At 49.0% G+C, this 25,321-nt stretch overlaps 1 protein-coding gene across 1 annotated transcript in view; it reads right to left on the reverse strand.

Annotated features, from left to right (window-relative positions):
- LOC144761766 (uncharacterized) overlaps positions 1 to 25,321 on the reverse strand; it is a 638,918-nt gene that overhangs the window by 214,771 nt on the left and 398,826 nt on the right. The window contains exon 7 of the mRNA XM_078647014.1: positions 22,087 to 22,212. Coding sequence (XP_078503140.1) covers positions 22,087 to 22,212 — 126 coding nt within the window. The remainder of the gene's footprint in view (positions 1 to 22,086; positions 22,213 to 25,321) is intronic.

Here is a 25,321-nt window from a genome sequence, read left to right on the forward strand (position 1 = left end):
CAGGCTACCTTCATGGGGCCCCTGCGACATTCCAGCGGGCCATGAACATTGTCCTACAACCCCATGCCCGATACGCGGGAGCCTACCTGGACGACATCGTCATTTATAGCAATGACTGGCAAGAGCACCTGTCCCACCTGAAACAAGTTATCACCTCCCTGGGGGAATACGGGTTTACTATCAATCCCGCTAAGACCACTCTAGCTGCCCAATCCGTAAAATACCTAGGGTACTTACTTGGGGAGGGCGTAATCCGACCTCAGGACAATAAAATAAAGGCCATCCAAACCATCCCCTTCCCCCAAACCAAAAAGGACCTCCGTGCCTTCCTTGGGCTATTAGGGTATTATCGGAGGTTCATCCCCAACTTTTCCCAAACCGCAGTCCCCTCGACAGACCTCCTGAAGAAAAACACCCGAACAGAGGCCATGTTACAACACCCCACTCCGCAGATGTGGCAGGCCTTTCACGATCTCAAGCGATCCCTGGTGTCAGAGCCAGTCCTGATCAGCCCCGACTACACACAACCCTTTATCCTGCAAACAGACGCCTCAGACCAGGGACTGGGAGCTGTTCTTTCCCAAAAAGACCAGACAGGGGTCGAGAGGCCTATCCTCTACCTCAGCAGAAAGCTCTTCCCGCGGGAAATGAATTACGCGGTAGTGGAAAAAGAAGCACTGGCCATTAAGTGGGCAATAGAGAGCCTTCGATATTATCTAGAGGGGCGTGAGTTTCTTCTATATACAGATCACGCCCCCCTTGAGTGGATGGCACGAAACCGGGGACATAATGACCGTGTGCTTCGGTGGTTCCTATCCCTGCAACCATACAGGTTCAAGACATTACACCGGAAGGGGGTTGAACAGGGCAACACTGACTATCTCTCTCGATATCCCCCACCTGCCTCCCCCACAATAAAGACAGCTAGGGAAAGGGGATGTGGAAGGGGAGCGCCACTCACCTCGACCGGGCGGCGCCGAGCAGGGATTTCATGAACGCTAACCCTCCTGCGTCCCTGACGACCAGGACTCCTCCTTTCTTTTTCTCCCTGCAGGAACCAGACCGACCGGCAGGACAGCGCACAAACCCGGATGCGGCTTCCCGTGACCCCAGAGACCCCGGAAGTCCCGACCCGGAAGCGACCTCCCGTGAACCCGGAAGTCCCGCCCCCACCATCAGCCCGAGGAGCAGAAAAGCCGGCGACGAAGAGAGGAGAGCGTTCCAGGTAGCGGACTCGTGGCAGGAGACAGCGCGTAGTGGACCAGAGACGGAGAGCGGAAGCAGTGTGAGGAGCGACGACGAGGAAGCGGAGGACGTCTGGACCGAGGAGTGGTGGAGTCCTCAGGAGGTGGCTGGAGAGCGGCCGCGACTCGCTGGAGAGTTGCGGCGGGGCACGTGAGTACTCTGTTACATTTCTCCGTGCCCCTCTGTAGTTATATGTAAATACCTGTATAGGAGTACTTTGCACAGATAGATCACCCATTCCCTGTATATATATATTTAGTAGTGTCACTGCACCCATATATTGTACCATAGCTCCCCCCTCACTCACTTTGGCACGCTCTCCCCGTTCCCATCTCTTCCCCCTTCCCTCTGAGCCTCCCTTTTCCGTCCCCATCCTCACGTTCGTCTTTGTCCCCTCACGACCCGGGTGTTGGCGATAGTGCTCCGACGGTCCAAGCCAAAAAGGACTAACCGCCCTGTCTCTCTATTCCTTCCGAGGTTACACCGGACCCCCCCTGACGACCAGAAGACGCCCCGAAGACCCCATTGTCCTGTTGAAGCACGGGAAAGACTCTACGGATTCCGGTCACCTACCCTCTTCAGCATCCTGATTACTAACATTCAATAACAAGCATTTACAATGCAATAGGTCTAGCATTATTAAAGTTTGAGCTATTGGCATTGTAAATGACAATGCCTTTTCTTCATTTGCATCGTTGCGTAAACAAGCACTTTGCACTTATAGTCCATGCTTATGAGAAGCAAGGCTGTAAGTCTCCTTTACTGCCAGCTTTGCTCATTGTAAGCAAGGAATATACGTTCAAAGTGCGTGTTTATGCACCGATTGCAGGTTTTAAAAACAATGAATAAAAGACATTGTCATTCACAATGCCAATTGCTCCAACTTTAATAATGCGAGACCTATTGCATTGTAAATGCTTGTTAAGGTGTATGTTGTCCGCCAAACTCAAAATAAGCCTCTTGGTCTGTACCTTATAGGTCGCTTCACCCCTCTCTCTCCCCGCCCCCAGGGTGGAGCATCAGCGAAGAGCTCTTGGATGACTTTATTGACACACCCGAGTGGACCAGAGACAGCAATGTCAGGAAGCAAGAGCATTGAGGTGCAGGTAGAACATAGATAGATAGAATGAGGGCGATAGATAGAGTGAGGGCGATAGATAGAGTGAGGGCGATAGAGTGAGGGCGATTGATAAAGTGAGGGCGATAGATAGAGTGAGGGCGATAGATACAGTGAGGGAGATAGAGTGAGGGCGATAGATAGAGTGAGGGCGATAGATAGAGTGAGGGCGATAGAGTGAGTGAGGGCGATAGATAGAGTGAGTGAGGGCAATAAAGTGAGGGCGATAGAGTGAGGGCGGTAGGAGTGTGTGTGTGGGGGGGGTTGTGTGTGTGGGTTGTGTGTTTGGGGGTTGTGTGTGTGGTTGTGTGTGTGGGGGGTTGTGTGTGGGGTTGTGTGTGTATGGTTGTGAGCGTGGGGAGTTGTGTGTGTATGGTTGTGTGTGTGTGGTTTTGTGTGTGTGTGTGGGGGGTGTGTGTGGTTGTGTGTGGGGGTGTTGTGTGTGGGGTTGTATGTGTATGGTTGTGTGTGGGGTGTGTGTGTGGGGTTGTGTGTGTGGGGTGTGTGTGTGGGGGGTTGTGTGTGTGTGTGGGTGTGTGTGGGTGTGTGTGGCGGTGGGTGGGTGTGGCGGTGGGTGTGTGTGGGGCGTTGGGTGTGTGTGGGGGTTGTGTGTAGGGTTGTGTGTGGGGTGTTGTGTGTGGGGTGTTGTGTGTGGGGTGTTGTGTGTGTGGGTGTGTGTGGCGGGGGTTGTGTGTTTGGGGTGTGTGGGGGGTGTGTGTGGTTGTGTGTGTGGACTTTGTGTGGGGTTGTGTGTGTGGGGGGTTGTGTGTGTGTGTGGGGGGGGTTGTGTGTGTGTGTGTGGGGGGTTAGTGTGGGGGGTGAGTGCAGGGGGTGTGTGTGGGGGGTTGTGTGTGTGGGTTGTGTGTTTGGGGGTTGTGTGTGTGGTTGTGTGTGTGGGGGGTTGTGTGTGGGGTTGTGTGTGTATGGTTGTGAGCGTGGGGAGTTGTGTGTGTATGGTTGTGTGTGTGTGGTTTTGTGTGTGTGTGTGGGGGGTGTGTGTGGTTGTGTGTGGGGGTGTTGTGTGTGGGGTTGTATGTGTATGGTTGTGTGTGGGGTGTGTGTGTGGGGTTGTGTGTGTGGGGTGTGTGTGTGGGGGGTTGTGTGTGTGTGTGGGTGTGTGTGGGTGTGTGTGGCGGTGGGTGTGTGTGGCGGTGGGTGTGTGTGGGGCGTTGGGTGTGTGTGGGGGTTGTGTGTGTAGGGTTGTGTGTGGGGTGTTGTGTGTGGGGTGTTGTGTGTGGGGTGTTGTGTGTGTGGGTGTGTGTGGCGGGGGTTGTGTGTTTGGGGTGTGTGGGGGGTGTGTGTGGTTGTGTGTGTGGACTTTGTGTGGGGTTGTGTATGTGGGGGGTTGTGTGTGTGTGTGGGGGGGTTGTGTGTGTGTGTGGGGGGGTTAGTGTGGGGGGGGTGAGTGCAGGGGGTGTGTGTGTGGGGGGTTGTGTGTGTGTGTGTGGGGGGGTGAGTGTGTGGGGGGGTGTGTGGGGGTTTGTGTGTGTGTGTGGGGGGGTGAGTGTGGGGGGCTGTGTGGGTGTGGGGGGTTTAGTGTGTGTGTGTGTGGGGGGGTCTGGGTGTTTGTGTGTGGGGTTGTGTGTGTGGATTTGTGTGCATGTGGGGTTGTGTGTGGGGGGTTGTGTGTGGGGTTGTGTGTATGTGGGGTTGTGTGCGTGTGTGTAGGGCTGTGTGTGGGGGTTGTGTGTGTGTGGGGTTGAGTGTGTGGGGTTGTGTGTGTGGGGTTGTGTGTGTGGGGTTGTGTGTGGGGGGTTGTGCGTGGGGGGTTGCGCGTGGGGGGTCGCGTGTGTGTGGTTGCGTGTGTGTGGTGTTGTGTGTGTAGGGGGGTTGTGTGTGTGTGGAGTTGTGTCTGTGTGTGGCAGTCGGTCAGCAGCCTGTCTAGGACACAACAAAATAATGTGTATGTGTGACAACAGTTTTGCAGATTAAACAGTTACAAGATAACATCCTTTGCACACAACATATAGTGGGCGATGGAAGACTGAGTAATAAAATGTGCAATCAACAATGGCTGTCTTCAAGTTAAGTTTTTACACCTTACAGTGATTGGAAATTAGCATAATGGGACAACTGTTTAGTGTACCTCCAAGGACGCTAGGTGAGAGGCATTTGAATATGTAACAGTTTACGTTTCCAAGTTATTTTCACAGGCAAAAAAAGTTCGTTTTGCATCAATCTTTGGGAAATGTCCCGTGTATATTATGCAGGAAGTCGTGTTCCCTGCCTGCACAAACAGGGTAATCTTCAGAGGTAAACCGGTTTCACTAATGGCTAATCAGTGAAAAACGTTTGGTTTGCATCAATCTTTGGTAACTGTCCCGTGTATATTATGCAGGAAGTCGGGTTCCCTGCCTGCACAAACAGGCTAATCTTCAGAGGTAAACCGGTTTCACTAATGGCTAATCAGTGGGCAGCACAGCCACCGTTTCAAGACAAATCCTACTAAAAACGAGTGAGCAACAAGCCACTGTACACCCTGCTGATGGTGTTAGGGTGCAGGGTGCGAATGTAATATCTGAGGAATGGGGGCTCTCGGATCGGCCCTCCTATTGTTCCCCTCTCCTCCGTCCTGTCCACACCCACCCCCTCCGGACAGTCTGCTAGTCAGACCGGGCTGCTGCTGATGGTACGAGCGGGGGCTGCTCCCTGGTCTTGGACACCCCGCTTCTTCCCAAGGTAGGACATGCGTACCCCAATCCTTGCATGTGTGCCACCAACTCCTGTGCAGTCTGCGCACATACCCTGATCTCCTAGTGTGCCAGCCCTATAGATGGTGTGTGTGCGCTTGGAAGCCCTGTAGAGGCAGTGTGAGCTGCAGGGACCCCGACCTCCTTGTGTGCTATCCCAATACGCGTTGTGTGCTACGAAGCCCTGTAGAGAAATAGTAATAGCGCTTCGTGCAGTCCTGCCGTTTCTAAGCGCTTTAAAAATTAAAATACATTGAGCGAGGACAGGAATTAAAAATAAAGTTTAACATTTTGAAAGAGCGCTTCCGTAGTTGGTCTGACTTATTGAGATGAACGTACCAGAAAAGTAGAAGCTGCATGCTGTTCTGAAGTTAGCCCCTCGCTGTAGTATAAAGGCGTCTTCTCAGTTACCCTCCTGCGCACAGACTTACAATCTTCCAGTAGAAGAGACGGTCTCCTCGAGGCTGCGTCCGGTGAACTTGGGACCGCAAGGGAGAGGAGTGTGCACCGAGAGCAGCCGGGTGAAACTTCAGCGGCAGATCGAGACTGCAGGGAAACAAACAAGTCAAAACGAAACCTAAGAGCCGCGCGCGTGAGCTTCTACCGTAGACAGCTCACGTCGCGCGGCTCTTAGGTTTCGTTTTCCAAAGCGCATGGCAGAGTCGCGCTCGCACACATGCGCGCTCACGAGGTCAAATCCGAGACGGAAAATGCGCGTGTCAGACTTCTGTCCACATATATACTATACTAAAGTATACAAGAGGTCCTTTCGCTATGCTCGACCTAAAAACAGCTACCATAGCAAAGTATATACGGCCTCCACGCCTGTTATTCCGGTCCGCACCAACCCCCAGTCCACACTTGGTGTCAGAAGTGGGATCCGGAAGCATGGAGGCCGCGGTAAAACAGTTAGCAGAAAGCCAGTAGCTTCTAGGGAAGATGATGGAGCGCTTCCTGAAAACGGCCGAAGACGATCGAGGCCAGCTCCACGACGTCCTAAAGGACCAGGGCTCCGTGCAGGATCGGGCCATTGGGATGCTAGCCGACGTCATGGGACAGCAGAGACCAGCTACTTCCTTGCCCTCTGTGGTCCTGCAAAAGTATGTCCAGGGAGAAGACCCGGATTTCTTCTTTATGAACTTCGAGCGCCTGGCACAAGCAGCGGCATGGCCGGTTGATCGCTGGGGTCACTACCTAGGGCCTCTGCTGACGGGGGAACTGCAGGCGGCCTACCAACAGGCCAACGTACAGGGACAGACACCTTATCAAGACATAAAGACCTGTATCTTGGAGAGGCTAGGGATCGACGATGAGACCTACAGAGTACAACTGCGGCAAGCTCGCGAAGGACCCCAAGAAACACCCCGAGCATTATCGTTCCGCATCCAGGATCTGACCAACCGCTGGCTGAAGCCTGCCACGGCCTATAAAGAAGAAATCCTGTCCAAAATCTATTTGGAACAATTCCTGGCCTCACTCCACCCCGCTACCCAGAAATGGGTACGTCAGCACACCTGTCTAACCCTAGACACCGCCGTGGAGATCGCAAGTGCCTACAGCCAAGCACAAGACTTCCAAAAGAAAGACGAACACCCTACCCGGATGCCCCATGAAAGTCATCCTCGGCCCCAAAGGCCTGCCGTACCCCGAAAACCAGAACCCGTCCCCTTGTTTCCGTACCCGGTGTTACCAAGACCCCGTCTCCCTGGTCCCCAATGCTACCACTGTGGAGGGCATGGACATATCGCCCGTTTCTGTCCACAGAAGGAAGAACCCATGGAGGTTGGACTGGCAAGGAACTATGTATGTCTTACCACGGATGCCAGTCCTCCTCCTTCCCGGTGTCCGGTGAAGATCGACGGCCACCCTATGATGACCCTCGCCGATACCGGTTGCAGACAAAGCGTTCTAAGGCCACAGGAGATGCCCAACCCTATTGGGCCTGTGACTGGCATCGTGGATATTCAATGCGTACACGGCGATACAAAGAGGTATCCCACCACATGTGTCCAAGTACAGCACAACTCGGAAGAAGGAAGCCCTCTTACTGTTGGACTGGTGCCAAACCTACCGGAACAAGTGATCCTGGGTAGTGACTATAGTGGTCTCCCACGTCTGCTACAAGACGCTAGGGACTCCCTGGAAAGATGGTGGTCCGAGGCTCCATTTTCTCGGAACCCTCCCCCCCTAGAACCAACAACCAAAGCCCAGAAGACGAGAGGCCAAAAGAAGAAAGAAAAAAGGACTCACACCACAGCCTATCCTGTCCAGGTGGACAACCATCCATGGGACTCCGACAGTGAATTTCGAGCTGCACAACAAGAGGACCCGGTACTACAGGACGCCTGGGGGCGTGCACTGGAAAACGAAGACCCTTTACACGTATGTCCTTATTTCTTCAAAAGGAATGGTCTGTTGTACAGGAAAGGTGGACCCCAACAAGACCCTCAGCTACTCGTTCCCGGTCCCTTTCGCGAGAAAGTACTGTTCCTGGCTCATAGCCATTTGTTAGGGGGTCATTTTGGGGACTATAAAACTGGACAGACCATTCTGGATAAGTTCTACTGGCCGGAGGTGTACAAACAAGTGAGCCAATACTGCCGGGAGTGCCCGGTATGTCAGAAGAACAGTCGATACCGGCCCCCAAGAGTACCCCTCCAACCCCTCCCTCTCATTGATGTCCCTTTCAGTAGGGTCGGGATGGACCTTATAGGCCCCATGTTACCCTCGAGGAGCGGGTGTAGATATGCCCTCGTCCTCGTGGATTATGCCACCCGTTTCCCTGAGGCCATTCCCTTACGCCACCCAACCACCCAGAACATAGCAAAATCTCTCGTCACCATCTTCACTCGGGTGGGTTTTCACCGTGAGATATTGACAGACCAGGGCACCCCGTTTGTCTCTTCCCTCATGCGCCAGGTGTGTTCCCAATTGGGCATTAAACAGTTAAGGACCTCTGCCTACCACCCCCAGACCGACGGGCTGGTGGAGCGGTATAACGCCACCCTGAAAACCACCCTCAAGAAGCTGCTGGGATTAGAGAGCCGTCGCTGGGAGGAAATGTTGCCCTTAGCCCTATTTGCCATTCGATGCAAGGTCCAGAGCAGCACCGGATATTCCCCCTACGAACTCTTATACGGGAGGGCCCCTAGGACCCTCTTAGATATGGCCCGGGAGGCTTGGGAGGCCGAGCCTGATCGTACCCGACCCCTACCAGAATATGTCGCTAATCTTAAAACCCACCTGGGTCAAATCCGGGAAATAGTGAGGCAAAACCTGCTGACCGCCCAGGCTACCTTCATGGGGCCCCTGCGACATTCCAGCGGGCCATGAACATTGTCCTACAACCCCATGCCCGATACGCGGGAGCCTACCTGGACGACATCGTCATTTATAGCAATGACTGGCAAGAGCACCTGTCCCACCTGAAACAAGTTATCACCTCCCTGGGGGAATACGGGTTTACTATCAATCCCGCTAAGACCACTCTAGCTGCCCAATCCGTAAAATACCTAGGGTACTTACTTGGGGAGGGCGTAATCCGACCTCAGGACAATAAAATAAAGGCCATCCAAACCATCCCCTTCCCCCAAACCAAAAAGGACCTCCGTGCCTTCCTTGGGCTATTAGGGTATTATCGGAGGTTCATCCCCAACTTTTCCCAAACCGCAGTCCCCTCGACAGACCTCCTGAAGAAAAACACCCGAACAGAGGCCATGTTACAACACCCCACTCCGCAGATGTGGCAGGCCTTTCACAATCTCAAGCGATCCCTGGTGTCAGAGCCAGTCCTGATCAGCCCCGACTACACACAACCCTTTATCCTGCAAACAGACGCCTCAGACCAGGGACTGGGAGCTGTTCTTTCCCAAAAAGACCAGACAGGGGTCGAGAGGCCTATCCTCTACCTCAGCAGAAAGCTCTTCCCGCGGGAAATGAATTACGCGGTAGTGGAAAAAGAAGCACTGGCCATTAAGTGGGCAATAGAGAGCCTTCGATATTATCTAGAGGGGTGTGAGTTTCTTCTATATACAGATCACGCCCCCCTTGAGTGGATGGCACGAAACCGGGGACATAATGACCGTGTGCTTCGGTGGTTCCTATCCCTGCAACCATACAGGTTCAAGACATTACACCGGAAGGGGGTTGAACAGGGCAACGCTGACTATCTCTCTCGATATCCCCCACCTGCCTCCCCCACAATAAAGACAGCTAGGGAAAGGGGATGTGGAAGGGGAGCGCCACTCACCTCGACCGGGCGGCGCCCGAGCAGGGATTTCATGAACGCTAACCCTCCTGCGTCCCTGACGACCAGGACTCCTCCTTTCTTTTTCTCCCTGCAGGAACCAGACCGACCGGCAGGACAGCGCACAAACCCGGATGCGGCTTCCCGTGACCCCAGAGACCCCGGAAGTCCCGACCCGGAAGCGACCTCCCGTGAACCCGGAAGTCCCGCCCCCACCATCAGCCCGAGGAGCAGAAAAGCCGGCGACGAAGAGAGGAGAGCGTTCCAGGTAGCGGACTCGTGGCAGGAGACAGCGCGTAGTGGATCAGAGACGGAGAGCGGAAGGAGTGTGAGGAGCGACGACGAGGAAGCGGAGGACGTCTGGACCGAGGAGTGGTGGAGTCCTCAGGAGGTGGCTGGAGAGCGGCCGCGACTCGCTGGAGAGTTGCGGCGGGGCACGTGAGTACTCTGTTACATTTCTCCGTGCCCCTCTGTAGTTATATGTAAATACCTGTATAGGAGTACTTTGCACAGATAGATCACCCATTCACTGTATATATATATTTAGTAGTGTCACTGCACCCATATCTTGTACCATAGCTCCCCCCTCACTCACTTTGGCACGCTCTCCCCGTTCCCATCTCTTCCCCCTTCCCTCTGAGCCTCCCTTTTCCGTCCCCATCCTCACGTTCGTCTTTGTCCCCTCACGACCCGGGTGTTGGCGATAGTGCTCCGACAGTCCAAGCCAAAAAGGACTAACCGCCCTGTCTCTCTATTCCCTCCGAGGTTACACCGGACCCCCCCCTGACGACCAGAAGACGCCCCGAAGACCCCATTGTCCTGTTGACGCACGGGAAAGACTCTACGGATTCCGGTCACCTACCCTCTTCAGCATCCTGATTACTAACATTCAATAAAAACAGCTACCATAGCAAAGTATATACGGCCTCCACGCCTGTTATTCCGGTCCGCACCAACCCCCAGTCCACACTCTGCTACCATTTGCAGTCAAGATCCTGGGAAAAGGAAACATGTCAATAAACTCTTATCAGAGTTACTGGCAAATGGTCAGGGTATCACTTGTCAGACAGCACAGAGACTACCCTGTTAGCTGTGGTGGATGATCTTCGAATGCTGATGGAGGAAGTGGAGCATTCAGCCCTAATACTATTAAATCTGTCCTCAGCTTTCAAAGTTGTATCACACATTATACTTCTCGCCAGGCTGCAGGAAATTGGTATTGGGTGAAGGTTACTAGACTGGTGTAGATCTTATTTAACAAATAGGTCACAGGAAGTATATCTATCTCTGTTTATGTCAGAATATAAGATCAGCACCTACCCCAACGTTCTTCAATATCTACATGACGAACATTGATGAAGTTAGTAAAATCGTTTGACCACTGGTGTATAAATTATAGTCGTATTCAGCTCATCATCACTTTGGAACGGTCAGGTGCTGACCCTCTTGAACCATTCTATCAATGCATGACAGCGGTCCTTGCCTGGTGGCAACAAAATTCTTTAAAGTTTAATTCGGTTAAAAAGGGAGGTACTCTGAAAAAAACATACTTGTATCCCAAGCCCTCTGCCATCAGACCTTTTGCCTCTTTCTTGGTCTGTCCTGCAAAAATAATCTTGGGGTATATTTGGAGCCAAAACTACCTAGCTGGGCAGGTCAAGCATGTTGCTTTAATCTGCTTCTTTCTGTTGAAGGTGTTTAAGACAATTCTGTAATTTTCTTCCAAACAATGTACACCGTGTGGTGATTCAGTTTACAATACTTAGCTTCCTCGACTACTACAAGTCCCTCTTTTGGTGATGGATATGGGCCAAATGAGGAAGTTGTAGAGTGTTCAGGATGCAGCTGCCGGAATGGCACTGGGGCTTCCATTATTCTCCTCTGCTTCAGGGGCTCTGGCAGCCCTGCACTGGCTTCCTGTGGAGAAAAGGCTGTTTTTAAGTCCCTCTGCCATGATCTTATAAAATGTCGACTGTACTGGCCCGGACTACCTATCACAAACATGTATCAAATATATTCCGACATGTGGGTTATGCTCCTCTGAGGCTCTGTTGCTGGTTCAGTCTAGAACGAGACTTTATGTCAAAATAGAAATTCCCTTTGGGCACATTAGATGAAAAGACGTCAACCTATCAAAACAATTTCAACAACAAATATTCAAACAAACCTAGGAGCAATGCATAAGTAACAAAAATATGTAAAAACAGTCAATTCAGTATACATAGTTTATTAATACATAAAACAGCAATTTAAAAAAACAGATTAAAAATATATTGAAAATATATATGTAAAACTTGGGAACACAGAGAATAAATCAAAGGAACAAATCAAATACATGAATTCATTCATTGAGTCTTAACAAGAAGTATATAGGATTGATCGAATTGTTGTCTACGTAAACTTCGTCTATTTTGAGAATTTTATTCCAACCGAGAGAAAGGAGGCATTATTCCCCTTTACAGATGATAAGCATTGTATACAAGATATCTTGGGAAGACAGTCAATATTTTCCTGATGAAGGCGGCCATATACTAGTTGTCCGTTGAAATGCGTCGAAACTAAGGGAATAGTACAACACGTATAGATTTAGGAATATTCTGATTGCTGCTGAATATACCTTTTTGTACCTTCCCTTACAGCCTTAGGAAATAGATTGAATGAATTCATGTATTTGATTTGTTCCTTTGATTTATTCTCTGTGTTCCCAAGTTTTACATATATATTTTCAATATATTTTTTATCTGTTTTTTAAATTGCTGTTTTATGTATTAATAAACTATGTATACTGAATTGACCGTTTTTACATATTTTTGTTACTTATGCATTGCTCCTAAGTTTGTTTGAATATTTGTTGTTGAAATTGTTTTGATAGGTTGACGTCTTTTCATATAATGTGCCCAAAGGGAATTTCTATTTTGACATAAAGTCTATAGCTGGTACCCTATCCCTTTGGTATTTGGGTCCCTCTCTCTTTTATTAGAGATTCAGTCAAGAATGAAACAGAGTCACTTCGATTGTAAAGCTTTCTCAGTAAGAGGTGTAAAACTCTGAAATGAACTACCTTGTGCCTTGAAGATGATCTCCGCTTTACTACCTTTTAGGAAGACCTCAATTATCTGTCTTTTCAGGAATTAGGGATTATTATCTGCTTTCCCCGTTCAAGCAATGGGCCTTTCTCACCTGCATGTCAATGCTCTGTTTTCAGCAACCAGGACACACCTTGAGGTATTTGTTGTGCTTTAGAAATGATTTAACAAACATTAACTTAACCAATTCTACACTTTGCACAGATCTGCCACACCCATGTGTAGCATAGATTCTGAGTTTTTATCCTAGTCCTGTATAGTTTATCTCTAAAGGTTTGCTCCCCAAGTTGTCAGAGATGCTCCTGTTCAAATTGTCACACTGAGGATCTGAGTCCAAGATTGTCATTCCTTGCAAGACATTGTACTGATTCTACAACGAGTTTGTGAAATTGCCTCAGCATCCTAATCTCTTTGTGCCTGTGACCATTCTTCAAGATGTCACTGACTGTTGTTGTGCTGTGATGTATAAACTGTGTATGAGGTGTCGGGTCTAGCTGAATGCATAAAACAAACTAATCCTATGATTTTATTCTTCTCCAGAGACTGTGATGTCTGCTAGATTATGGTTCAAATCTTTTTTATTCTTTATCACCAAGAAATACAGTGCAAGCGGTAGTGTAGGTAACACTGACATAAGAATCTACTTGTCTTGGTACAAAGGAGCAACAAACAAATCAAAACATAATACACCCCTATCCCTCTTCCCTCACTCCCCAAAACGCTAAAGGTGCTTCAGCAACAGTGTGATTGCTTAGATGCTATCAATGTGTTCATGAGGCAGTCTCACTGTCAGTGGTAGAGACCAATTCTGACATTCATAGAACGCGGAGGTATTTGGGACAAGTCAGCTCTTGGAATTTTGTGTGAGGGCACCAAAGTTTCATAAAAGACGTCCCTTGATTGGTGAGGGAGGGGATCATCCCTTTTTCGTCCATCATTTGTCCTGCCAAACAGCAGGAAGAATGATGCCATTTGAACAATGCCCCAGGGCTGCTGCCCAGTAGGAAGTCTGGATTATCGAGTAGGAGCGTCAAAGGAGAAGGAAATAGGATAGGCCATACCTAGCGCCACACTGGTCCAAAGCCTTCATCGTCACTTTTGTGATTGGGGAGGGATACAGAGTCTGGGGTCTGTGCGCTTTCCTTTAAAAGGGGATCTTCCAAAGGGAATTGCCCGCCACCGCGTGATCCTGGAAGAGCCCGTATCACTCAGACTCATCCTCGTTCCATTCAACCAGGTATTGTTATTGGGTTGGCTGAAAACACATTTGGAGGTTTGGTATCCTCAGGCACCGGCATTAGGAGGTAGATAGCTAATTTCTCTCCTCATTTGAGGTCACTTCCTAGCCCAGACAAATTGGTGCAGCTCTGATTGTAGTTTGGGAATCATCCCTTTTGGGAGAGCTAGGAGAAGCGTCTGAAAGAGATACAGGATGTTGGGTAGAATGGTCATCTTCATGGCTGCAACTCTTCCTAGCCATGAAATCTTGTGCGATCTCCATCGGGCTAACTCGGGTTCAGGGTGCCTGAGTAGAGAGTGATAGTTAAGGAGTGAGATTTTTTGGATAGTGGTGGCCAGTTTGATCCCAACGTAAGGAACCATTAATGTTGCCCGCTGAATAGGGTATTGTGCAGCGAGGCAAGTTTTGAGTGCAGGGGGCATAAAAAGATTATAAACGTAGGACTTAGCTACATTAACTCAGAATCCAGAAGTAAAACCAAATGTCTCTAGTTGGGCCGTTAAAGCTGGCAGGGACACAGCCGGGCTGTCCTAGGTTGCCAGCACGTTGTCACTGTATAAGCTAATCTTATGTTGTTCCCTCCAAAGGTGGTCCCAAGGATATTGGGATTGTGGCGGACTCTTTCAGCCAGGGGCTACATATATAGGGCAAACCGCAGGGGGGACAAGGGACACCTCTGCCGAGTCCCAGTGCCAAAGGCGAAGAACGCGAAGATACAGCCATTCACCCTAACCAAGGCCATGGGAAGGTGATAGCAATTTAGTACCTAAGCCTGGAACCTCCTGGTGATGCCAAAGTGGCCCAGGACTTGTTCTAGGAAAGACCAGTGAACCCTGTCAAAGGCCTTCTCTGTGTCGATAGCTAAAAGCATATATTCTCCCGGGGCACGAGAAGCCTTCTCTATGATATGCAGCACTCGCTTATTATTAATATTATTCGCTTTTATAAAGCGCATACCTACCCAGAGGCGTCCCAGCGCTCGCAACTAGACAGGTGTTTACCACTGGCTATACAACTGGTTGTTGGAAGAGCCAGGTCTTAAACAATTTCTGGAAGGGAAGCAGATGGGTTACAGCTCCAAGGAAGAGGGGGATTGCGTTCCACAGTCTAGCCACATTGTAGACAAATTACCTGCTGCCGTTTCTTGCCCTATTTATTTTCCGGGTGACTGCTACATTGAGATGGGTAGAACGGAGGCCTTTTTTACGTGTTGTCACTAGTTTGGCATTGGGGAATGAAACCCGCCTGATTTGGGTCTAACATGGACGGCAAGCAGGGGCCTAGTCTAGACGCTAGGAAACAAGTAAATAGTTTGAGATCGACATTCAGTAGAGAGATTAGCCGATATGAACCGAATAAATGTTTATCTTTATACTGCTTAGGGATGACTGACACCAAAACTGTTAGCATGGAGGAGGGAATAACTACGGGAGCTGAAAAGGAATTAAATAGCCATGTTAGGAGAAGGGCGCGGATTTGACAGAATGTTTTATAGAATATGGATGAGACGCTGTCGGGCCCGCAACTTTAAAGTCTGTTTTGCCGAGATTACCTCCTCCACTCGGATCTCATAATCCAGTACGGCTATATGGTCGGAAGCAAGGGGGACGTGTGTGACTTCACATGGTAGGATGCGCCATCTGCAGGCTCCAGACATTGACCAGAGTATAGGTCTGCATACCAATCTATAAATGCATCTGCGATGGGCGTGTTATTTGTGATCTGTGCCCCCATCTGTTGCATCAAGGAGTGAGTGGACGCCCATCTTCTGCTGCTGAATGTGTAGCCTGTTGACTAGGAGGCGGCCGCCCCTGTCACCCCGACGTAAAAGTTGTGGCGCAAATGAAGAGCAGCATATTCAGTTCTATCGAGGTCGATGACGGCCAGTTGCACTTGAGCGCCAGTCAATTGCTGACAACCTGTGCGCTGATGTATACCCTACAGTTCTTTCACCCACCCAGACCATTTATCTCGTTTTTCCCTATGTGCCTTATTATCCGTGGGTGAAATGCCAATGAGTACCCCACATGCAACCTCCTTGAGAGCTTCCAAGTGCATTGCAACTGAGATATCAGGGGAGTCGTTTAGGGCTAAGTAGTAAGAGATGTTTTTGTGAATCTGATGTACGACCTCAGGGAGCAGCAATAGAGTGTCACGCATCCGACAGCACAAAGTCAACGTTATAGCTGCATGGTCTGACAACGCCGCAGGGAGGATCTCTGCCCCAGAGGTAAAAGTAAGAATGTCCTTCATGCCCAGGAAGTGATCTAGCCTAGCATAGGTCTTTTGTGTGTGGGAAAAGTAAGAGCAGTCATGAGTGTGTGGGTGAAGTGTCCTTCAAATATCAAAAATCCCTAGGTCCTTGAGCCACCAGCTTCCCTCTTTGGTTAATGCTCCAGCCTGACCATGCCTCCACGCTGACCTGTCTAGGTCATTGCCCAGGACTAGGTTATAGTGTCACCCCACCAAGATTCTCCGTACAGGAATGTGAAAAACATCCGGCAAAGTTGCACTTAGGAGTGCCTCTTTGCCCTCGTTTGGGTGTCGATGGAGGCTAAAACAAAGGACCAGCCGTTAAGAGTGAGTCAGTAAGCCAGAAAGCGATCCCTGACCTCTGCTACCTTCGAACTGATCTCCCCCTTAAAGGTACGAGCCACCAACAGAGCCACCCTGCTGTTTTAGTGCGTTCCGAGGAGAAAAACTGATGAGGCAAGGCTCATGGACGGAACCTGTAGTAGTCCTGTGGAAGGAGGTGCATCTCCTGGAGAAGGCAAAGGTCAGCCTTTGAGTCCTCCAGATAGGATAGGACCGCTCTACGCTCAATTGGGCTGTTTAGACCCTTCACATTAAGGGAAAGAACCCTGAGAGGAGTGTGCCCCATCACCTGATAGGGAAGAGCCAGCAATTGTCCAAATTGGCGCCCGTTGTGTGGTGCGGGAGACAATGCTGTACCTCTATGAGTTCAACACTGCAGTGTGTGCCTCACGTCATAGTAGCCGTGAAAACATATGCATTCCGTTAAAGGAGGAACAGTTCTAAAGTTCCAAGTGTCAATAAAAGGGGTCAAATCGTGGTCTCACTCCCCTGTCACCCCGCCCAATCACCGCCGTGCAGTCTGCAATCATACTTGCCCTGCTGTGTTAGAAGAATCCGTTTTAGCTAATGCCCCAGGAATTGAGTCCAATGCAGCTTGCTAGGCCTTGGCAATCGTGTTTGGATCCAGGCGGGCAGATCTTCTCCCCAACCCATGAGAACGCCACTGAGCCGCCCCCCAGCCATGCGGGTCAGGGCATTCTGGGATGCCATGCCTTCAGCTGATAGGTCAATATCCAACACCTTGCATGTCTCTTCCAGCGACCACAGCTGAAAATGAGGCACAAAGGATGCCCCCATGAGTAGGGCACTCTGATGTTCTTGAGGTAGGAGGGCATTGGTCTGAAGGCACATCTCTTTTGCAAAGTGAATGTCGCCAGTTCCTGAAAAAGGGTGGGTTTTTGATCTCGGAAGGTGATGGATTGCTTCTCCTGGGCCTTGTGTAGGATGTCCTACTTCAGTTGGACATCGTATATACAGATCAGGATGTCAGCCGGTGGGGCTGTTTCTGCTCATGGAGTGCCAACTCGATGAGCCCAGTTCATCTTTATTTCAATGGTCGGGGCACATCAAGAACTGCGCAGAAGAGATCTGCGACACAGCCAGAGAGGTCCTTGCCTTCTGCCTTAGGGGCAATACCCCTGATCCGGACAGAAGGGCTAGGGGCTCACTGCTGCATTTCTCTGCCTTAGCCAGGTCAGTGCTGTCCACCAGGCAAGCTGCCCTGAGCTCCATTTCAGCAAGCTACAGTGGGTTAGGCCCCTGATTCAAGCAATCCCCGCGGCCCAGGCAGCCCTAATCCGACCCCCCCCTGCAGGCCTCCACCACAAGGCCACCCCTCCTGGTCTGCGCATATCACCTACCTGGTGCGCAGGTGCCATGGGTTCCGCCTGTGTACGGTGAGCCCTCAGCTGCTCCTTCACCACAGCCGGACATCAGTAACCCCTGTCAGTGTGCTCCGCCTCAAACGGGCAAGGCTGGCTTTAGGCCCTGTGTTGCCCGGATCACCCTCTCCACCAGATGTGGCTCTTTCCATCCAGGCCGTATTCTGTCAGTGGGCCTGTGCACACTAGGTCCCGGTGACCCCCTCACACCTTTCCGTTGGGACTTATGTAGGTCCAGTAGCCAAGACCGCTGTCCGCGCTCTTCAGTTCGCTGCCACCAGCAAGAACAAGGCGAAGCAGCCGCTGCAGGCAGGTCTGTCCAGGTCGGCACTCTCCCTCATGGGCCGCTCTCGACTTGCCAGCTCCCAGTGTCAGATCGGAACCCAAAGGGGCCCCAGAGCAGCCCAGCACCCTCCACACCTCAGTCGCTCGCCGGCAGCTGCAGCAGGGTAGAAATGTTAGTCTATGGCAGCGGATATGGGCAGCGGGCCGGAGAGATGGAGAGGGACGTCTCACTCGGCTGCCATCTTGGCCATACCCCAATGTCTGGTAGTTTAGAAAGTTCTTCTAGGTGGCCGGATACACATAGCTGAGAAAATAGAAAAGAACTACATAAATTCAGCTTCAAAGGCTGCCTCTAATAGTTAACTTGCAAACAAGCTGCAAGTTGAAGGATAAATGCTAAGTTCATTGTTATTGTTATTCATACTTGTAAAGCACACAGGCATCCTGGTGCTGAGATACACGTACACTACCACAAGATGTGCTGCAGAAGAGTCAAGCTGTGTTGAAATGCTTATACTCTGTGAAAGAGCCAAGTTTTTATTTTCTTACGAAACAGCAGCAGGTCCTGCACCTGTCTCAGTTCAGTGGGAAGACCATTCCATAACTGTGTGCCTGCTATACTGAATGCTCTTCCTCCTGATTTTGCTCTTTAAATCCTTGGTATTTTTACTAGGTTGGCTGAGGAAGAACGGAGACTACGGGTAGGAGCATACCAGCCAAATTTGCTCTGTAGCTGTTTAGGCCCAAGCCCGTGCAACGCCTTAAAGACAATACAGAGTGATTTAAATTGTATCCCCTGTAATACAGGGAGCCAGTGTAGGTCCACCAAGGCCTGAGATGCTGAAGACCGTCGTGGTCTCAGTAACAAAAGCTTTGCCGCCGCGTTCTGAATTCTCTGGTGTCTCCTAATCAGATACCTAGGGGACTCCAGAAGCAAAGCATTGCAGTAATCCAGACGGCTCAGAATAACACTCCTTACCACTAAAGCTCTGGCCTAAATTGGTAACATCGGAAGAATCTTCCGAAGTACTCTGATGAGAGAAAAACTACTCCCCGTTAACTTGTTAACTTGAGTCTCTAGGTTCAGCTTATCAATAAAGCTGATTCCTAGGTTTCGTACCGTCTCAGCGGGTACCAGTGGTACATCCTTGGGTATAGGCCAAAAGCCAATTGGAAGTGTGGAAGGCACTTCACCTACCGCACAATATAAATCTCAGTTTTATCACTATTAAATTGCATGGAGTTATTTCTTAGCCAATGTACCTTTCCTTGCATACAGGCATGACAATTTCCTAAAGAGACAGCATGATCCCCTTCCAGTGACAGAATGATTGTCATTAGCATATTTCACAAGACTAACATTATGTGACTTGATAATAGCTATCAACGGACTCATATAAGCATTAAATAAAATTGGGCTAATCGCGGACCCTGGTGTACACCATGCCCAAGGTCAACAAAATCTGATTGATAGGGGGGGAGAGCCACTGCTGCCGTCTATGGCCAGATAAGATAGAAACCTTCTCAGGGCTACATCCACAACCCCCATTCCCTCCAATCTCGCTAGAAGGACCGCATGATTAACCATATTGAACGCGGCAGACAGGTCCAGCAAAACCAGTATAGCTGATTGTCCCCTGTCTGCACGCATTCGAAGGTCATCCAAAACAGTTATCAAAGCAGTCTCCGTCCCATGTCCTAGGCGGAAACCGAATTGCGCATCCTCCAGCTTTTTGTTAGCCTCCAGAAACTTTGAGAGAGCCCTGCTCACCAGGCGCTCAATGATCCTCACTGGATACAGTAAGAGAGAAATGGGCCTATAGATCTTAGGGCACGTAGGATCAAGGGTTGTTTTCTTCAAGAGTGGTGTTATTATTGCTTGCTTCCAGCGGAGTGGTACCGATCCACTACTTAAGGATTGGCCAAACAACTGGCAGAGGATCGGGAAGAGTTCGGGTCCTAGCTCTTTCCAAATTTTATGAGGGAAGGGGTCCATAGGCGAGCCTGAGGAAACACCTACGGCCACTTTATTAAAGTCCTCCTCTGAGGGTAACTCAAAGTGGTCTAGGAGGGCCACCTAATCTAATGGCTTATTCCCACCGGCCCGTTCCGTTGATTATTTGACGATGACCTGCCATCCACCCCAACGGGCCAGCCGAGTCCCCTACTTTCATCCGTTCGATGATCTTACTTATCTTCTCCTCGAAGAAGAATGCTAAACTTCAGTTCATAACCTGGAGAATTTGGCGCACTGACATATGACAGTGGTTCAGGCCAAATAGTTCATATGCCAAGAAAAAGGTGACAAACAGGGGTGACATTTCTTCTTGGTTAATGCTCTTCAAGGCAATGGTAAATGAGGGTGCTGATGAGAGGTCCATTATTCTATATAGATTGGGAGCAGTGGGGAAACATCTCAAAGCTTTGTCAAGGCAATGTGTATAACCTAAATTGCCTCATCTCTTCAACACTGGACTATTAGCTAATTTGACTAACAAGACACTGCCTAGCATTGCGGTTTATGGCACCGATCCAGACAAGCAAGGAGAACCTTTGGTCTTAAGTAGCCTCAAAGCAATACAAAAAGCATGGTTGACAACAAATACCATCGTAGATACAATTTGAATTAAATATCTGATATTATTTCTCTACCTGTCTGTCTGTGCATTCATCAATTGTATTTACCAACTTGCTGCTGCTAATTTATTGCTTCTCTGCCTTTGAACTCTGCTGCACTATTGTAGCACTGGAGACATTGCCTGCGTGAGATTATCATTCAAATTACATCAAATTGTAGCCGTATGAAAGTGGCCTAAGAAGAGAAAACGTGGCATGCATATGGAGAGGCAATACCGGCTGCAGAGGAGTTTGTATTCCCTTTGAGGAAGTCACATCTTCATACTAATATGATGCATTGGCCACAAAACACTATAATTTAATTGTTAAGTTCTCGTAGAGGCTCTAGATTAGAACATAAGAATGCAGGAGGAACAACAGAGCATGGATGTTAACTGCACATTCAAATTGCTGAATGAAAAAAAGCAGCAGCAGTTTCAAGCATTTGGCAATGTTAACCTATGCATGGAGGCCCAATATATCAGTGGTAAGATTATAAATTTTAATTTCTTGGAAAGCTTAGTCAAAGCAGTGAACAGCTTTCCAGGAGAAGTGCTGGAAGCCGAAGCAGACAAATTAATAAAGCCTGGGAAATAAAGAGAGAAGCATTACAGTGTAAGCAGTATCGAAGGTGAAGAACAAGTAGGCCCTATGTACCAACAGCAGATAACATGTGTATGACGGAAAAGCGTGGCGACCCATCTAATGTAAAAAATCTAGGGGGCAGATTTAATAATATTTCATTCAATGCACACAACAATGCAACTTGCTGCATCACGTTCTGTGAAAGGAAGAGAGCAGAAAGGAGCCATATCTACAAAGATATAGCACACTTCAGACTTCTCCTAGTGCTGGTGCAATGCGTATTGTCTAACACTCACGCAGAAACCCTTGAGCCATGCCGTAAAGGAACCTGCGTTATAGACAGAATTGTTTTTGTGCAGGATGGTATACCTTCCTGCACAAAAACAATCCCAAGAGGCCATTTCCCCTTTCTATACGTGATGCAGAATGCATTATGCATAGAAAGAGGAAGTAATAGCCTCTTTATGGTAGGTGCAACACTTTTCTGTGGAATCCCATGTTTACTGTCGTTAGTAAATCGGGGACTATAACAAATAAAATGGGTGGATGCAAGGAAATGCCCATGCTCCATCAATGGAACCCCTACAAAAACAAAATACAATGCAAAGCAACACAAGCCGCTGCGTTGCTTTACATTTCTTTACAAAGTCATGGAAGGTGGTTTTATAAATTCCATATGACTTGCATTGCCTTGCGACAACTTGTGTCACGCAAGGCTTTCGCAAGTTCTTAGTAACTCTGCCCTCTAAGTTGCTCTGCGAATCAGTACTGTAAATGTTGTTACTTGCAACAACAAAAAACCATTTGCACCATGAGTGGATTTTATTTCCAATGTAAAATAGTCAAATAAGCACTTCGATTGAGGCAAGACACAAGGCAAGAGAGGGATAGAAGAATGTAAAATATGTGGAATCATTGTTAGGTACCAGAGCTGAACAAGACCCCCTTCTCTTTCCTTTCACGCATGCACCTCTTTAGGTTTCAGTGCTTTTTTTTTACCTTGTCTACCGAGGAAGACATCAGCGACAAAAGCATTCGGATGAGGAACCTGTCACCAACGTGCAGCATGGCTTCGTGATGCTCAGGATTGGATGCTATTTTGCTTAAGGCTGAACAACTGTAATACTGAAAGAAAAAATAGAACATGGTTATTAGACTGCAAAAACATTTTTTTTTTTGCCCAGCAGTTTATCACCCATACCCAGACGAGTTTTTCTTCTGCATAGAATTTCGCGGTGGACAGAGGGGAGTTAATATTTATTTATTGTTTATTATTCTGGCTAAAGTTGGGAGCATTTTAAAAGAGATTTTTTTTCATTTAATCGTTTCATTGTTTTTATTTCGATGTTTCTACTGATAGGAATGCCCACCCCCACGCAAAAATCAGTGCGCTAACAGCTGGGCGATTTCTATGGTAGGTGCTGGGTTAGTAAAGTGAGGTCTCGATAGTGGTATGAAGTGATAAATAAATACTACAATACTCACACTCATCTAGGGCACTTGCACTGAGGTTCACAGTGTTCAAATGCATTTTGTGAACATTCAGGGTATGATGGTCGCAATCCCTTGGACATTATGCTGATGAATCTGGAATGTGTTGAACAAGGTACAATGGCAGTGAAGCAGAACAGATTTACTGCCATATTTCTCCTTGTTGACAATTTCTTTTTAGAAGTGTTAAAAGGCCCAGATTTTGCGTCACAGTTGCGTCACTTTTCTGTCACAACCTTGATGCAAAATCTCATTTGGAAAAGCTTATAATGCGCTCAAATGTACTCATGACAAACCTGCTAAACATATGTTTGAGGTCTTAAGATCTGATGTCACTTCTTGTAAGGTAATTTCCAGTAAGGTCATGGGTTGTGATGCCAATACTTATGATGTTACATCCTGTGATGCCATGTGCGAAGGCACGTAGAGTTATGTCATGTACTATTATGTAACTTGCGTACTGTCTAACTTGGTAAATCCCCCAACTTAATTTTTTAGGACTAGCCCAAAACACAAGCATCCTGGGACAGGGTTCAGGGTTTTACCTCTCATCAACTAGGCTGGCTTGAATCTGGTGGTGTAGCGAGCACGGGCCCATGTGAGGGCATACTCTTCCCTCTTAGGACGACAAATTCAAAAAGAACAGATGATGGACAGAATGCTGAACCAATCAAACGTTCACCCCCCAGTCACAGATCTGGTCTAAAGCCATCGTTTTTTGGTCCTGGGCTCACTGTGCCACTGGATTCAAGCTGGCATGGCTCATGAGGGAGGATACCTTTGAACCGGTCCCAGGATGCTTGTTACTGGTCCAGGGAGGACCCGGCTGGACTGCTCCCATGAGGAGCAGGGTCAAGACTGATTTGCATATGGCTGGGTCTAAACTGGGGGGGCATGGTGAGCAAAAGAACGATAGATTTAACCCAGATCTCTTGGCTGGGGGGGAATGTTTGATTTGTTCTTCATCCTGTCCATCATTTGTGTGTTTTTTGCTTTTTTGCCCTAACTGCTCAAGGCATGCCCAGATGTAGGTTTCAGGCTCACTGTGCCAATGGATCCAAGCTAGCCTGGCTGATGCGGGGTAATTCCCCAAAACCGGTCCCAGGATGTTCAATTAAAATCAATAAAACTTTATTCGGTTTAAAAATGTAAACCATAAAAGTTACACGAAAAAATACAATAAAAATGACAGTGCATTATTTAAATGACATCCAAAACAGAAAAAAAATTAAATGTTAAAAAACCTCGGGAGCACTCATTTCTGGTCCATATAATGTCTACAATTGATGGTTGCTTTTAGGAAACCCTAAAAAAAAACAAGCATTCCTCTGTCATTAGTTGGAGATACACCAACGTGGGTCGAACCTGCCTAAAATTCAGTCTTTTTAAAAGAGGAACCACATAGCGTTTACGAGGAAATTCATACATTTGACATAAAAACATAAAATGCAGCATATCCTGCGGAGACTTTACGTCGCAGCCGCAGGGAGCTGCCACTTTATTTGTAGTAAAACATTTAGGTCTGGCAAGCAGGAGTTGAAAAAGGTTCAATCGAAACCTGGTAAGAAGAAATTTTTCGTGCGTGGACAGTGACCCCATAAGGTAAGGCTCTGCTCTCGGGGTTGTTTTGAGCATTATGTACGTCCGCACACTTGGTTTCTGTATCTCATTTGCCTCTCTATCCAGATTCCTACCTGCCAAAAAGGCATTATTGATTTCCTCCACATCTCTCTTAGTAATGCATTCAGGGTTAGAAAATATATCTCCCCGCCCTAACCTGCCAACATTTTCCTTGACATACCTCAGCCACGAAATACGAGCTGAGTTGTCAAGTGACATGCAATCTTTTATGATCATGTGGGTCAGGGTGAGGTCTGGGGTCAGCTAGCACTTTAACCAATAGATCAGTGGGCGCAAGGAGAGTGCATCCTTTACATACGGGACCCCCAATTCCTCATGGACCACTAAATTAGATGTACCACGTGGAACACACAAAAGCAGTTTCAGGAAGTCATTTTCCGTTTTTTCAAGGGATTCTCGCATGTTGTATCCCCAAATGTCGCTGCCATATGAAGCAATAGCCAGGCTTTTAGCCTGGTAGACATGCAGCATAGCTCCAGTGGGTTTCTTCCCTAATTTGGAAGCAAAATAAAAAATCACTGCATTCACGCTGTGAACATCCCCTTTTTTTACATAATAGTGGACCCCAGTTGACCGTATTATCAAAGAGGACCCCTAGATATGAAAACACGTTGGGGTGCCGCTCGTAGGAGACGATTTTCTTGGACGCTGGACGCTGGAGCGACCATTGTGCCTTCCCAGGCCAGGCCGCCCCCACGCTCCTACCGCTGCTCGTTCCCGCCTCCTGTGCCTCCTGTGACCTTCAGGCGCTGCCTCTTGCATTTCTTCCTCTGCAGGCGACCCAGCCGCCGCTGAGCCGCCCGCACTCGCGTCCCCGCTTTCCCGCCGCTGCCATCCCTGCGGCCCCGCCCCCCGCCAGCCGATTGGACAACCCGCTCCCGCCTCCCAGAGGACCCTCCCTCCCGCCTCCCTTCTTAAGGGGACCCTGCTCTACGCTCGGGAGCGACCATTGTGCCTTCCCAGGCCAGGCCGCCCCCACGCTCCTACCGCTGCTCGTTCCTGCCTCCTGTGCCTCCTGTGACCTTCAGGCGCTGCCTCCTGCATTTCTTCCGCTGCAGGCGACCCAGCCGCCGCTGAGCCGCCCGCACTCGCGTCCCCGCTT

Source organism: Lissotriton helveticus, chromosome 6 (assembly GCF_964261635.1).
Source record: "Lissotriton helveticus chromosome 6, aLisHel1.1, whole genome shotgun sequence".
Classification (NCBI taxonomy): Eukaryota; Metazoa; Chordata; class Amphibia; order Caudata; family Salamandridae; genus Lissotriton; species Lissotriton helveticus.